At 43.7% G+C, this 16,057-nt stretch overlaps 1 protein-coding gene across 1 annotated transcript; it reads left to right on the top strand.

Annotated features, from left to right (window-relative positions):
• The first annotated feature begins 2,690 nt into the window (after positions 1–2,690).
• LOC310800181 (palmitoyltransferase ZDHHC18-A-like) lies at positions 2,691–10,127 on the top strand. Its single transcript, XM_083662770.1, is given in 6 exon segments — positions 2,691–3,285; positions 4,104–4,264; positions 7,696–7,716; positions 7,719–7,844; positions 8,603–8,740; positions 9,486–10,127. Coding segments are annotated over 6 exon segments (789 nt in total). The 5' UTR covers positions 2,691–3,046; the 3' UTR covers positions 9,590–10,127.
• Positions 10,128–16,057: the final 5,930 nt, after the last annotated feature.

The raw sequence follows: 16,057 nt of genomic DNA on the forward strand, positions 1-16,057 counted from the left end.
ACCACAAACTGAGCAGCTGAAGTGTTTCTTCCTCGGAACGTCACTGTTTTTCTGTGAGCCTAAACCTGACTGAAGTTCACTAGTTTCCACCCATTCACCATCATTGTCTTCAGTCTCAGAAGAGTCTGAAGTCTTGTCATCACTAGTTGGTTGTGAATTACTAGCTAGATGTAAGTATATAAAGTTCCTGGCTGGTTCTGATACTCCACAGTCCTCTTCATCAGCTTCTGTTTTCATCTGTTCAGTTGAGCAGGTGGCTACAGGCTCTGCCTCTCTGTTCTCTTCAGTTTGGCTTTGATGAAGCTGTGAGGACTGAGGTTTCTCTTCCTCCTCTTCACTCTTCACAGGGACAACAGAGAATGGGAACATGGTGATATCAGCCTCCTCCAGCCGTTGAAGCTGCTCTCCCTCCCTCCTGATCCAGAGTTCCTCCTGTTCCTCTTTAATGTCTGGGGGCTCTGGTCCCTCTTGAAGCTGCCCTCCCTCCCTCCTGATCCAGAGTTCCTCCTGCTCCTCTTTAATGTCTGGGGGCTCTGGTCCCTCCTGAAGCTGCTCTCCCTCCCTCCTGATCCAGAGTTCCTCCTGCTCCTCTTTAATGTCTGGGGGCTCTGGTCCCTCCTGAAGCTGCTCTCCCTCCCTCCTGATCCAGAGTTCCTCCTGTTCCTCTTTAATGTGTGGGGGCTCTGGTCCTTCCTGAAGCTGCTCTCCCTCCCTCCTGATCCAGAGTTCCTCCTGTTCCTCTTTAATGTCTGGGGGCTCTGGGTCCTCCTGAAGCTGCTCTCCCTCCCTCCTGATCCAGAGTTCCTCCTGTTCCTCTTTAATGTCTGGGGGCTCTGGGTCCTCCTGAAGCTGCTCTCCCTCCCTCCTGATCCAGAGTTCCTCCTGTTCCTCTTTAATGTCTGGGGGCTCTGGGTCCTCCTGAAGCTGCTCTCCCTCCCTCCTGATCCAGAGTTCCTCCTGTTCCTCTTTAATGTCTGGGGGCTCTGGGTCCTCCTGAAGCTGCTCTCCCTCCTGACTGGTCCGGGGTTCCTCTTTAATGTCTGGGGGCTCTGGGTCCTCCTGGTCGAGACTGGGTCTCCACTCCTGCTGCTCAGCGGGAACAAACAGCTGCTGGAGGTCGGGAGGCAAGGCTTCTCTGTGTAACCGCACAGCGTCCAGCAGTTTATCTTCATCACCCGCAGTTAGGTGCTGCTTCACCACAGCTCTCAGCTTCTGGACTTTAGACATTTTAATTTTCACACAATGACAGGAACTTTTCCTCCTGAACTTTACTGACAAACCTCCTTCAAAGCTCCAATAGCTTCACAGCTAACGTTAGCTTAACAGCTAGCTAAACCATTCATCTGAGTCCAGTGAGTCTTCTTACTCTGATCAACGGAGCCCTGGTTCCACTTCATATATTCGTGATAATATCGTCCGCACATACGAGTCTTCTGTTTGTAAATTAATCTTCTTAAAGTATTATAAACGGTATGCTACTGCTAGTAAGTGCTAACGTCTTTGTTGTTACAAGAACGTTTGCAGGATGCGCGCTTCAACCCAATACCCAGAATGCCTTGCGGTAAGAAATGCGAGCGGGGTCGGGGGGCGTAGGGAGGTGATGGGGGAGGGGCGCAGTGAGAACCTGCTGAGAACACAACAAAACTGCTGCCTACGCACAGTAGGGCTACGTTGGTGTAGAAAAAATAAAAATATATATATTTTTAAGGAAGTAATCATTACTTACTGGTTCGTTAACATTGTAATGGTCAGTTCTTAAAACTACCATTAAGGAACTACCTATTAACTATTCATTAACTAATCATGAACTAATGATTAGTTCCTCAATAACTACCCATTTTTTGTGTTACAGTATAGACCAAATCAGCGGGATGTTTACATTTACTTCCGGGTACCCCTGAGGTCCACACATTATAATGGCGGTGGACGGCACAAACTGACGTGTTGAAGACAAAAACAGACAAAGAAGACAAAAATGGTTTGTCCGTGTTGTGTTGTTGTTTAATATCATTCATAACAACACTTTCACTAACGTTAGTGGAGACCAGACTAGCTAATTTACCTGTTGGACCAGACTAGAGTAGACTTGAAGCTAAATTAAATTGACGTGGCGTCAAGCTCTGTCTGTACCAGGCTCTTTCTCGCCGAGAAGAGCCTGGTGACGCGAGGTTACTCTGTCTGTAACGTTAAGACTCTGCAAAAAAACAGCGAGTTTGACAGACAAACAAACGTTATTAGCTAGCTAACACTACATAAAACAAACACAGAAGAAAGGCTAGATACGTCGGACAAGCATGTTTACCAACCGTTTAACCATTTAAATTGAAAGTAGTCTGCCGAAAACAACGAGAGGGTTTGACAGCATTTATTTGACAACACGCACATTTAAACCTGCCGCCTTCCCCAAGTGGTACCCGGAAGTACATTTGTTTACATGGTGACGTCACGGTGATTTGGTCTATTGTAAAGTGTTACCGACTGATGTAGGAAAAATGTGATCCTGTATTGCATACTCCGGTACAGTAGGTGGCGGTATGCTCGTTTACAATTGGATTGCAATCTGCCAAAAAACGTGAAGAAGAAGAAATTAGCCCAATCAACTTCCGGGTGGCTACGTCAACATCCACACACCGTGACGTTTATTGGCTGACGGTAAAAGTGAACTAGCAGCCGTCCGTTCATGTTTTCTTTTTTGACAAAAGAGCGAGTTAAATCGACTTCATGGGTCGTTTCCGTTCAACTAACAAATATGGTAGTGGTAGTTAACGTTGATTCAACTCGGGAACTGATTCGGCTCGTGAACCTGGACCACGGAGAAGAATGCAGCCGTTGCTGGTCCGCTAGCTAACGGTAGCTGTCTGGATGGGCTAACCAGTAGCTACTGTCTCTAATGTTAACGTTATAATACTAGCCTCGACGCAAGACTCCCTGAATGAATGTTGAAGTAGCTAACTAACTAGCGTGTGTCGAAACCGTGGAGAGAAAAGACAGCTAGCTCTGTGTGCCTTTTAGCTACCTCAACTGTGGCGGATAGTGTGTTTACACGATGAAGAATTGCGAGTACCAGCAGATCGACCCACGGGCTTCACTGTCTGTGTCCCCCTCGTCAGGTCGACCCTGCGCCGGGAAGACGGTGCACAGGCAGCCGCGGAGGAAATGGGAGGTGTTTCCAGGGAAGAACCGCTTCTATTGCGATGGACGGGTGATCCTCGCCAGACAGAGCGGCGTCCTTCCTCTGACACTGGGCCTTATTGTTGTCACTTGTGGCCTCTTCTTTGCTTTCGAGTGAGTATTGTATCCTCCTCCAGCAGGGTTTCAGGTCTAGAAAGTCATTGAGATAAAAAATAATAATAATAATTTCCATCTCCTGAATATTTGGGAATTTGAAAAGACGTCTAGGAAAGTACACACACACACACACACAAAAACTCACACACACACACACACACACACACAAAAACTCACACACACACACACTCACTACCTCCTAAACTCAACTCCCCCCCCCCATAAAACTGGAACTCATATTATGCCTGTCTAACTGGGACTGTAAATTCATGTAAATTCCCTGCACATTAATTCCTATTTAACTCAGTCTGTAAATCTCATGTAAATCCAACGTAAATTCATATTTATCATCCACAGAACACTTCACCACTCATGTAGTACATACTGTATATATATTTACTCGATTTGATTGCACTTGCAACTTTGTGATTGTCTTTAGTTATCTTCCTACTTCTTATCTCTGGATATTGATGTGACCGCTACGCTGCATACAGACACTAAGACAAATTCCTCGTATGTAACTTGCATACTGTGGCAATAAAAGTGATTCTGATTCTGAAAGTATGGGAAATGTTGTGGTACAGGTCACACACATAATTATAGCTTTTGTGTTGTTGTAGACGCATTGAGTCCACAGTATTTGCATAAAATCTTCAAAACAAATCAAGGCCTGAATTTTTTTAATTTTTTTATTGAAAATGTGTAGGAAGGAATCTTGCATTGTATTACTACTGTATGTTGCAACTTGAAGTCTGGATTCGCAAAGGGCAGACTGAGACAAATTCATGTTCTGTCATGTCTCCCTCCACCTGCAGTTGCCCCTTCCTGGTGGAGCATCTGACCGTCTTCATACCTGTCATTGGTGGCGTGCTTTTTGTGTTCGTCATCATCTCCCTCCTGCAAACCAGCTTTACAGATCCAGGCATTCTGCCGAGAGCGACGCCAGATGAAGCCGCAGATATAGAGAAGCAGATAGGTAAGTAAGGCAGATATAGAGAAGCAGATAGGTAAGTAAGGCAGATATAGAGAAGCAGATAGGTAAGTAAGGCAGATATAGAGAAGCAGATAGGTAAGTAAGGCAGATATAGAGAAGCAGATAGGTAAGTAAGGCAGATATAGAGAAGCAGATAGGTAAGTAAGGCAGATATAGAGAAGCAGATAGGTAAGTAAGGCAGATATAGAGAAGCAGATAGGTAAGTAAGGCAGATATGGAGAAGCAGATAGGTAAGTAAGGCAGATATAGAGAAGCAGATAGGTAAGTAAGGCAGATATAGAGAAGCAGATAGGTAAGTAAGGCAGATATGGAGAAGCAGATAGGTAAGTAAGGCAGATATAGAGAAGCAGATAGGTAAGTAAGGCAGATATAGAGAAGCAGATAGGTAAGTAAGGCAGATATAGAGAAGCAGATAGGTAAGTAAGACACAGATATAGAGAAGCAGATAGGTAAGTAAGGCAGATATAGAGAAGCAGATAGGTAAGTAAGGCAGATATAGAGAAGCAGATAGGTAAGTAAGGCAGATATAGAGAAGCAGGTAGGTAAGTAAGGTAGATATAGAGAAGCAGATAGGTAAGTAAGGCAGATATAGAGAAGCAGATAGGTAAGTAAGGCAGATATAGAGAAGCAGATAGGTAAGTAAGGCAGATATAGAGAAGCAGATAGGTAAGTAAGGCACAGATATAGAGAAGCAGATAGGTAAGTAAGGCAGATATAGAGAAGCAGATAGGTAAGTAAGGCAGATATAGAGAAGCAGATAGGTAAGTAAGGCAGATATAGAGAAGCAGATAGGTAAGTAAGGCAGATATAGAGAAGCAGATAGGTAAGTAAGGCAGATATAGAGAAGCAGATAGGTAAGTAAGGCAGATATAGAGAAGCAGATAGGTAAGTAAGGCAGATATAAAGAAGCAGATGGGTAAGTAAGGCAGATATAGAGAAGCAGATAGGTAAGTAAGGCAGATATAGAGAAGCAGATAGGTAAGTAAGGCAGATATAGAGAAGCAGATAGGCAAGTAAGGCAGATATAGAGAAGCAGATAGGTAAGTAAGGCAGATATAGAGAAGCAGATAGGTAAGTAAGGCAGATATAGAGAAGCAGATAGGTAAGTAAGGCAGATATAGAGAAGCAGATAGGTAAGTAAGGCAGATATAGAGAAGCAGATAGGTAAGTAAGGCAGATATAGAGAAGCAGATAGGTAAGTAAGGCAGATATAAAGAAGCAGATGGGTAAGTAAGGCAGATATAGAGAAGCAGATAGGTAAGTAAGGCAGATATAGAGAAGCAGATAGGTAAGTAAGGCAGATATAGAGAAGCAGATAGGTAAGTAAGGCAGATATAGAGAAGCAGATAGGTAAGTAAGGCAGATATAGAGAAGCAGATAGGTAAGTAAGGCAGATATAGAGAAGCAGATAGGTAAGTAAGGCAGATATAGAGAAGCAGATAGGTAAGTAAGGCAGATATAGAGAAGCAGATAGGTAAGTAAGGCAGATATAGAGAAGCAGATAGGTAAGTAAGGCAGATATAGAGAAGCAGATAGGTAAGTAAGGCAGATATAGAGAAGCAGATAGGTAAGTAAGGCAGATATAGAGAAGCAGATAGGTAAGTAAGGCAGATATAGAGAAGCAGATAGGTAAGTAAGGCAGATATAGAGAAGCAGATAGGTAAGTAAGGCAGATATAGAGAAGCAGATAGGTAAGTAAGGCAGATATAGAGAAGCAGATAGGTAAGTAAGGCAGATATAGAGAAGCAGATAGGTAAGTAAGGCAGATATAGAGAAGCAGATAGGTAAGTAAGGCAGACCCTGGGACTTGCACACTGGTGGGACAGATGGGGTCAGAGAGCTTTGCCATATGGGGGATCATGGAGGGAGCTGCTTCACATAGAACCACAGAGCAGTTGGCCGACCTGCAGATTACTCTCTGTCACTGTCGAAAAGCACAAAGGCCATACAGTAGGGTTGTGCCATGTCAACCCAATGGCCGATGGTTCCACAGTGAAACATCGTGATGGACGATGGCGTCATCGTTAACGGGGGGGATTAATTAATGATTCATTAAGTCGTTACGATGCCGTTTGGCTGTGCCGCACATCGACGTTTACAACAGGACAGCTGAGCTCTACATGTCATGAGAGGCCAGCGGGCTTGGATAGGCTACTAACTAGAGCACAGAGCCAGGTGACTGAAACAGAGTAGGCTATATTGAAAGGTCCAAATAACGTTACAGGTCCAGACCAACGACTTGTGTGTGTTGAACTTAACTAGCTGGCAGAAAACTGGCAGAATTACTGGAGGAAAACGTTCGATTCATGCGGGCTCAGTTTTGAACCTAACATCACATTAAGAGAGAAACGCAGCAGCAGCAGCAGCAGCCTATGTAATGAAGCGACTTCATGGAAACACTTGTGACATTACTCAACATGGGGCTGAAAACGGGAAAGAACGTGAATTTTCTTCTTTGTCTTAACATTTTCACAACACAAGCGACTTCTGCTTATCCTCCCCTCCTCCTCCTCCTCTCCGCTCTACCAGTGGCTCTACCGCTTCTCTGAAATGAGGACAGGGTTACGCTTATGCCACCCGCATGTCCCTCACGCATCAGGGTTGAATGGAGTTGGCCTTTTTTATTATTACACCTGCAGAATTTTAATAGACCTTATTCGCTAACCCTGGACAGCGCCATATTGTTGACATACCGTCCTGCAGCTGACAACTATAGTAACGGCCTTATTGTCGTTTCTGTTCCATTACAAAATAGCGATAGTGATGACAGCAATACAAACCCCAGAGTTGTTGTTTGTATGCTGCCGTTAATGCCTGTAATAATAAACAAAAGAACGAGGTGAACAGACTTTGCTGTGAGGAGCTGTCAGAAAGTTTCACCTGTCTCTCCCAACTATCCACACATCTCCTGTGCTGCTGACGTATCCTCCGTCTCGCTCCCTTCACATCTGTGGACGGTAGAGATAGAAACAAACCACGGGGACTTTATTGCTGTCATTACTACAGCCATGCCTAACGCAGGTCACCATCCGAACACAACAGGAATGATACAGGTAACGCTAACGGCGGCTAGCTTCCTATAAACGCTGCTCTCACATAGGCTGTCACTTAAGAGCTGCTGCGTTATGTCGAGAACATGGCGGCGGTGGGCGTGCCCGTACGTGAGTGACGTCAATCGAATAAGGTCTATTGGAACAGATAATTAATCACGATGGTGCCGATGTAGAAGACTCAGAGGTCGATGGGGCGAGCCCCATCGACGACGGTCGATGCCATCGTCCATCCTACCACACAGTGCTCTCTTTCTATGGTTTTGGTCTGAAATGATCTCATTCTGACTGATTCACCTGTTCATTACTTTGAAGAGAACGTGTGACCGAGTGTCTCACCTCGGTTCTTCTCTGTTTTAAAAGATATCTCAGGATCCTCCACGTACCGCCCCCTCCACGGACCAAGGAGATCCTCATCAACCAGCAGGTGGTGAAGCTCAAATACTGCTTCACCTGTAAGATGTTCCGGCCTCCTCGGACGTCCCACTGCAGCCTTTGTGACAACTGTGTGGGTAAGGAGGAAAAAATAGACCTTGAATACCTGGTATACACACAATTATTTTAAGAGACAGAAACGGGTCGCTTAAAAATATATATCATCAATATACATGTTTGGTATTATCCTTATCCTGCTAGCCGGGCGCTAATGCTCAGTATGAGCAAGAAGTGAACGTCAATGCATTTCCCATCAAACAATCGTGCCGCTCTCACGTCTAGGTATAAAAACCAACCCTTACCTGAGCCAAAAACGTGAAGTGAAGACGCTATCCGATGCCAAACATCCTCTTATTTTAAATACATATAGGTGCCGCTTCCAAATTGTTGCATAAAATCCACTTTTCTGTCTTTGAAAAACCCAAAAATGTAGGTGCAATACCATTCCGGAAGTGTAGGGGGCATTAGTGAGTAAACAGTGAGTCGTCGTTCCGGGTTGCTCCAGATGAATTATTTTCGCTTTTTCAAAGACAGAAAAGTGGATTTTATGCAACAATTTGGAAGAGGCACCTATTTAAAAGAAGAGGATGTTGGGCATCGGATAGCGTCTTCACTTCACGTGTTTGGCTCAGGTAAGGGTTGGTTTTTATACTTAGACGTGAGAGCGGCACGATTGTTTGATATTGTTTGATGGGAAATGCGTTGACGTTCGCCCGGCGCTAATGCTCAGTATGAGCGAGAACCTAGCGGGGTAAGTGTATTATCCCAACACGTTATGTACTGCTATAAGCTTTTCTTCTAATATCTGCTACATATTCTTTGTTTTTGCCCTCAGAACGATTTGATCACCACTGCCCGTGGGTGGGGAACTGTGTGGGAAAGCGCAATTACCGCTTTTTCTACAGCTTCATCATCTCCCTCTCTTTTCTCACATCATTCATCTTTGGCTGTGTCGTCACACATCTCACTCTGCGTAAGTATTCGTCCTGCACAGAAACACACGTCACTAGGGGGCGCTCCAGTACTGTGTTTTGTTTTGTGTACCTGTCATGTTTTTGATCAAAGACCATAATTTAAGATTGCTTGGTTTCTAGGGCTGTGGCGATTCACTTATCTCCCGATTCGATACTATCACGATTCTTGGGTGCCGATTCGATTTATATTGCGATTCTTAAGTATTGCGATTCTACGATTATTGCGATTCGATATTACGATTTATTGCGATTTTTGTTTATTTTTTTCTTTTATTTTTTCAGTTTGTTTGCTTTTTTACACTAGATTAGAACATGGGAAAAGTTGAATCATACACTAGAGACTGTATATTATATCATGAGTAGGGCTGGGCGATATAGTTAAAAACAGGGGCAGATTTGGGCCGTTTGAAGCCCAATTTGGGCCGTTTGAAGCCCAATTTGGGCCGTTTGAAGCCAGATTTGGGCCGTTTGAAGTCCAATTTTACAATGAACCCTGAAGTGTAATTACTACTTCAGACTAACTAATAAAACCACTAGTAAACCAGTAGGCGGTGCCTGGCCTGCTGTTCAGTGAGTGGCCTGACTGCGGGCACCCAATTTTTTTTTTTTTTTTTTTTGCGATTATCGATTCTGGAATAAAAGATCGATTAAAAAAAATCGTGACATTAAAAATCGCGATACTTAGGTGAGTCGATTTTTTTCCAACACCCCTATTGGTTTCTGATTTGTCTCTCTTCCCTCCAGGATCTCAAGCAGGTAAAGGCCTCGTCCAAGCCATTCAGGAGAGCCCCGCCAGATATCCTTTCTCTACGCTACATTCCTCTTCTCAGTCCATAAGCCACTTCTAAACATCAAGTCTGGACCATGTCCGGCTAGCCAGAGCAGGATATTTTCCGGTTTGACTTTTCTAGACATGAGGGGTCTTTGTTTAGAAACAGCTGGACATGGTCCGTTTTTTTAGTACCGCTATTCGTTTCCTCAAGGAACTGGACTGATGACATGACACCCGACTGATCTGCTGAACCCGACCAAGCGGCGAGCACCATGGATGGAAGCTAACGTTGCAGACCTACAGGCACACTGATGCAATCATGAAAAGCTTTGTGAAAATTACGTTTAAAGTGTGTAACGTTAATCTGCGTGTGCATGGCTCATCATAATTTGTTACTCATTATGCTCTCTTCACATTTAATGTTAAGGACATATTGCTCATGAGTTTAGTCGTTAATCTGGGAGCTTTACAAATAACCACTCAAAATACTGCTAGATTTTAGATGATTTATTATGCTGGGGAACATTTATCTGTCAGTGCAATGGTACATGTTAGGAAGTTTATGTGCTTGCCTTGGGTGAAGTGTGAAGTGTGCTGGATCTTAGGTAAGAGCTCACGGGCAGTGATCGGTTAGAACCACAGAGATGTCTTTCAGGTGAATTTATTGAAATATCAGGCAGATAGGAGCAAGGCAGAAGCCGCGTACAGAGCTTACAGATTGCAGAAAGGGGAATAGGACCGATACATATAGCAGAACAACACCTTTTATACCCCCCCCACATTCGATGTATGACATCGTTGGTGATGTCACAACATCCGGGGAGGTATGACAGCATCAGTGACCTCATAAAGTCACGTCTAGACCGTCTGACATCGCTGATGACCTCACAGGTGAACTCTGACATCATCATCCATGATGTCACGGCGGTGTCATCATCATTACGTCGTTGGCGCATTGGTTCGTGGGCGTCAATTGTCCCAAGAAGAGGCCTGATGGTGGGCCATTATGGACCATTTTCTACAGTACATTTTCATGACCGGAGAATATTATTTGATTGCTTTCATTTCTTGCATCATAATAGACAGAGATTGCCTCCAAAGATTGTGGTGATGTTGCTCTTGTTGGAGGAGGATATAATGTGCGAAATCATGTCATGTTACATCTGAATCATGTAGGCTATTGCATGCAGACCAGCTAATTCTCCATTGTCTGGTGATAGGCACACTTGGATCAAAATGATACGATGTTTGTAAATTAATATGTTGATGTTGAGTGAATGTGAAATCAACCAACCCTGCACCAGAAGAAGAATAGAAGAAAAATACCATGCCAACAGCCTTCAAATCTCCAGACTCCTTATATGTATTAAAATGTGGTGATGTCTGTAATCATTACAATACATAGCCTACACCATGCAGCATGGATTTCAAACTTTAACAATGTTCCTCCTCACCGGTGGCCTGTACTGTACCGTAGAAAACAGTGAAAAGTTTAACTTTTGTGTTCAACTGCTGCTTGGTGGAATCCTGGTAAATTCGGCATATAGACTATATGCACAATTTACCAGAAGACCCCAGCAGATTGTGCTACATCTTAAGTGTTCTATGATAAAGTATGTTTATCAATAATCAACTATGACACAAACAGCCAGATTTTTCACTGAGCTTGGCGGAACCTCTCCATGCAAGGAAGGTGTGAGTATCGGTGATCAATGCACCTGAATGTAGAGCAATACAAACCAACAGCTTTCAAACAACACGTGGGTTTGGTGGGCGCACAGTCGGGCAGTGTATTTTCATCTGTGATTCCAGTCGTGAAATGGATTTCTCTGACTTTTTCTATGTAGGCTACTCTCATATGCAGAATGAAATGTTCAACAGCTTGCTGCTCATATTGGCCACATTCTTGTTGAATAATTATTTGATAGTAACACCAAAGTACAATCAGAAATCCCAATATCACAGGTGGTGTTGCTCCATGGTTTGTGTTTTGTGGATTCACTTGTGTTGTTCAGTCAGCCCTCAGCCAGGCAAGAAGCCTGCTGAAGAGAGGAGACATTTCCCTTCTCTATTCTGTCCAATAGAAGAGTGACTGTTTCCACCACGTGACTTTGTTCGGAAAGTTTTGTGCGCTTCACAAATTGTGTGAAAGTCAACCAGACGAAATGCAAATTGCAACAATGTTGCAACTTCACCCCCCTGAATCTCATCGAGTCCACCAGCTTATGTGTGAAAGCGACAGTATGAGAACAGTCACTAACACATTACATTCCGGCCATGTCTTGTCACACACATGCTCTAAGCTTGGGGGACAGCGCCGGCCTGGCGGAGATCTGCACTTTTCTAGTTATCACAGTTTTCACTTCCATGACTGTGCACACCTCCTTTCTAAAACATGTGCATCACAGTAACTGTGTGTGTGTGTGTGTGTGTCCAATTATGATATCACCGATGACATCATCTGTGTGTGTGTTGTGAATGAGTGACCAAATCATGTGCTGTGCGACCACCTGAAAAAGTTGTTTTTCTTTTATTGAAGAAAGACTATAAAAATACATTACAACCTATTTGTGAGGCATATTGTCAACAAAGCACTTTGCAGAAATGATTGTATAATAAACATTTAGTTTTCACAAATGACTGTGATGATGCCAAAAGAAAAGAATCAGCTGTTAACTGTTTACTTATTGATGCATATTTAAACATGGCCTCCCGTGAAAAGGATGGGGGGGGGGGGGTAAAATGCTCCAGAAAGAGTCAAGAAGCCTGTAGGCCTTTGTTCAATGATACTGGTTATCACATTTGTTGATGATAATTATGGTATTTATTTAAATTATCTGTATGAGAATCTAAGCTTATTTTACCATTTTAATGTGTCTAATCAAGGTTGCAAGAGATGTGAGCCAATAGAGCATTAATACAATCAAATGGTTTGGTAATGGTTGTTCTTGGTGGTTTTGGTTAGGCTATGTTACTGTGGTAGACTGCTGTAACAAAGGAGGAGTTGGTAGGGAAAAAAGTAGATTTAATTTATTTTGTCCAAAAATCAGCCTCATCAGTGCTCCTGAACCCGACTACAGGCTGTATGAAGCAAGTACAACACAACCAGGATGGTAGTAACTCTTCACTTTTAGTTAGGACCTAAAGGATCCCCCCTCCCCCCCTTTCCTCTGCTCCACCTGTCTGCATTAGTGCACTCCCCAGCAGAGCCCGTATCAGGCTAGATGAGATTCTGGAGCGTGGGATGTAGGGCTGTCAAAATAGCCCCAAAATCATATTCCAATATTCCCTCTAAACAAAACATATTCGTTTGAATATATTAAAATAGTAAAATAAATAAAAATTGCATGCGTGGCAAAGCAATACAACCAGAGAGCTTATATAACTACTTGGTATATTTATTTGAACATACACTTTTGTTTATTTCAACATAAACATTGCCCCCCCCCCCCCCCCCCCCCCATATTTATTCAGTCAATAATACAGCAGTAGCCTACACTTTTGTACTGTTTTTAAATACCAGAAATTATTATTATAGACAAATAGACACAGCTTCTCCTTATATTGGTTTTTAGTGTGTTTACTGCATCATGGAAGCTATTGAACTAAAACAGGAATTTTCCACAAAAATATTAATATAAAATACAAGAAGCACTAAAATCGACAAACAAGTTAGAGCTACATTACGTCAACAGCTACAGAGAATAAATTTACCATTACCGTTATGTTACATTACATGGCAGGTTATACACGGGAAGATTACTGGAACAATTTAATTACACACAACAAAATGTCACAACTTTTCATAAACTTTCAAGGATTTGAACAATTCCATGAGTTTTACAGGCCTGGAAAACAAGATTTTGAAATCCCATGACTTTTCCAGGTTTTCCATGGCCGTGGGAACCCTGAGTTAAATGTTTCTCTCTTCAAGTCTCCTTTACAACCAAAACCTTTACCACAGAGTGAGCAATTAAATTGTTTACTCTCCTGTGTGGACTATCATGTGTCTCTTCAAGGATCCTTTACGACCAAAACTTTTACCACAGACTGAGCAATTAAATTGTTTATCTCCTGTGTGGACTACCATGTGTAACTTCAAGTTTCCTTTCTGACCAAAACCTTTACCACAGACTGAGCAATTAAATTGTTTATCTCCTGTGTGGACTACCATGTGTGTCTTTAAGTGACCTTCTTGACCAAAACCTTTACCACAGACTGAGCAAATGAATTGTTTATCTCCTGTGTGGACTACCATGTGTGTCTTCAAGTTTGCTTTATGACCAAAACTTTTACCACAGACTGAGCAATTCAATTGTTTATCTCCTGTGTGGACTACCATGTGTGTCTTCAAGTATCCTTTCTGACTAAAACCTTTACCACAGACTGAGCAATTAAATTGTTTATCTCCTGTGTGGACTACCATGTGTGTCTTCAAGTTTCCTTTATGACCAAAACCTTTACCACAGACTGAGCAAATAAATTGTTTATCTCCTGTGTGGACTACCATGTGTGTCTTCAAGTATGCTTTCTGACCAAAACCTTTACCACAGAGTGAGCAATTAAATTGTTTATCTCCTGTGTGGACTATCATGTGTTTCTTCAAGTCTCCTTTACGACCAACACCTTTACCACAGACTGAGCAAATACATTGTTTATCTCCTGTGTGGACTACCATGTGTGTCTTCAAGTGACCTTCACGACCAAAACCTTTACCACAGACTGAGCAAATAAATTGTTTATCTCCTGTGTGGACTACCATGTGTGTCTTCAAGTGTTCTTTACGAGCAAAACTTTTACCACAGAGTGAGCAATTAAATTGTTTATCTCCTGTGTGGACTATCATGTGTCTCTTCAAGTGACCTTCACGACCAAAACCTTTACCACAGACTGAGCAATTAAATTGTTTATCTCCTGTGTGGACTATCATGTGTTTCTTCAAGTCTCCTTTACGACCAAAACCTTTACCACAGACTGAGCAAATACATTGTTTGTCACCTGTGTGGACTATCATGTGTGTCTTCAAGTCTCCTTTACGACCAAAACCTTTACCACAGACTGAGCAATTAAATTGTTTATCTTCTGTGTGGACTATCATGTGTCTCTTCAAGTGTGCTTCATTAGCAAATATTTTACCACAAACTGAGCAGTGTTTCTTCCTTGGAACGTCACTGTTTTTCTGTGAGCCTAAACCTGACTGAAGTTCACTAGTTTCCACCCATTCATCATCATTGTCTTCAGTCTCAGAAGAGTCTGAAGTCTTGTCATCACTAGTTGGTTGTGAATTACTAGCTAGATGTAAGTATATAAAGTTCCTGGCTGGTTCTGATACTCCACAGTCCTCTTCATCAGCTTCTGTTTTCATCTGTTCAGTTGAGCAGGTGGCTACAGGCTCTGCCTCTCTGTTCTCTTCAGTTTGGCTTTGATGAAGCTGTGAGGACTGAGGTTTCTCTTCCTCCTCTTCACTCTTCACAGGGACAACAGAGAATGGGAACATGGTGATATCAGCCTCCTCCAGCCGTTGAAGCTGCTTTCCCTCCCTCCTGATCCAGAGTTCCTCCTGTTCCTCTTTAATGTCTGTGGGCTCTGGTCCCTCCTGAAGGTGCTCTCCCTCCCTTCTGATCCAGAGTTCCTCCTGTTCCTCTTTAATGTCTGGGGGCTCTGGTCCCTCCTGAAGCTGCTCTCCCTCCCTCCTGATCCAGAGTTCCTCCTGTTCCTCTTTAATGTCTGGGGACTCTGGTCCCTCCTGAAGCTGCTCTCCCTCCCTCCTGATCCAGAGTTCCTCCTGTTCCTCTTTAATGTCTGGGGGCTCTGGTCCCTCCTGAAGCCGCTCTCCCTCCCTCCTGATCCAGAGTTCCTCCTGTTCCTCTTTAATGTCTGGGGGCTCTGGTCCCTCCTGAAGCTGCTCTCCCTCCCTCCTGATCCAGAGTTCCTCCTGTTCCTCTTTGATGTCTTGGGGCTCTGGTCCCTCCTGAAGCTGCTCTCCCTCCTGACTGATCCAGAGTTCATCATGTTCCTCTTTAATGTCTGGGGGCTCTGGGTCCTCCTGAAGCCGCTCTCCCTCCCTCCTGATCCAGAGTTCCTCCTGTTCCTCTTTAATGTCTGGGGGCTCTGGTCCCTCCTGAAGCTGCTCTCCCTCCCTCCTTATACAGAGTTCCTCCTGTTCCTCTTTAATGTCTGGGGGCTCTGGTCCCTCCTGAAGCTGCTCTCCCTCCCTCCTGATCCAGAGTTCCTCCTGTTCCTCTTTAATGTCTGGGGGCTCTGGTCCCTCCTGAAGCTGCTCTCCCTCCTGACTGGTCCGGGGTTCCTCTTTAATGTGTGGGGGCTCTGGGTCCTCCTGGTCGAGACTGGGGCTCCACTCCTGCTGCTCAGCGGGAACTAACAGCTGCTGGAGGTCTGGAGGCAAGGCTTCTCTGTGTAACCGCACAGCGTCCAGCAGTTTATCTTCATCACCCGCAGTTAGGTGCTGCTTCACCACAGCTCTCAGCTTTTGGACTTTAGACATTTTAATTTTCACACAGTGACAGGAACTTTTCCTCCTGAA

Source organism: Poromitra crassiceps (assembly GCF_964638095.1).
Source record: "Poromitra crassiceps genome assembly, chromosome: 29".
NCBI classification, from domain to species: domain Eukaryota; kingdom Metazoa; phylum Chordata; class Actinopteri; order Beryciformes; family Melamphaidae; genus Poromitra; species Poromitra crassiceps.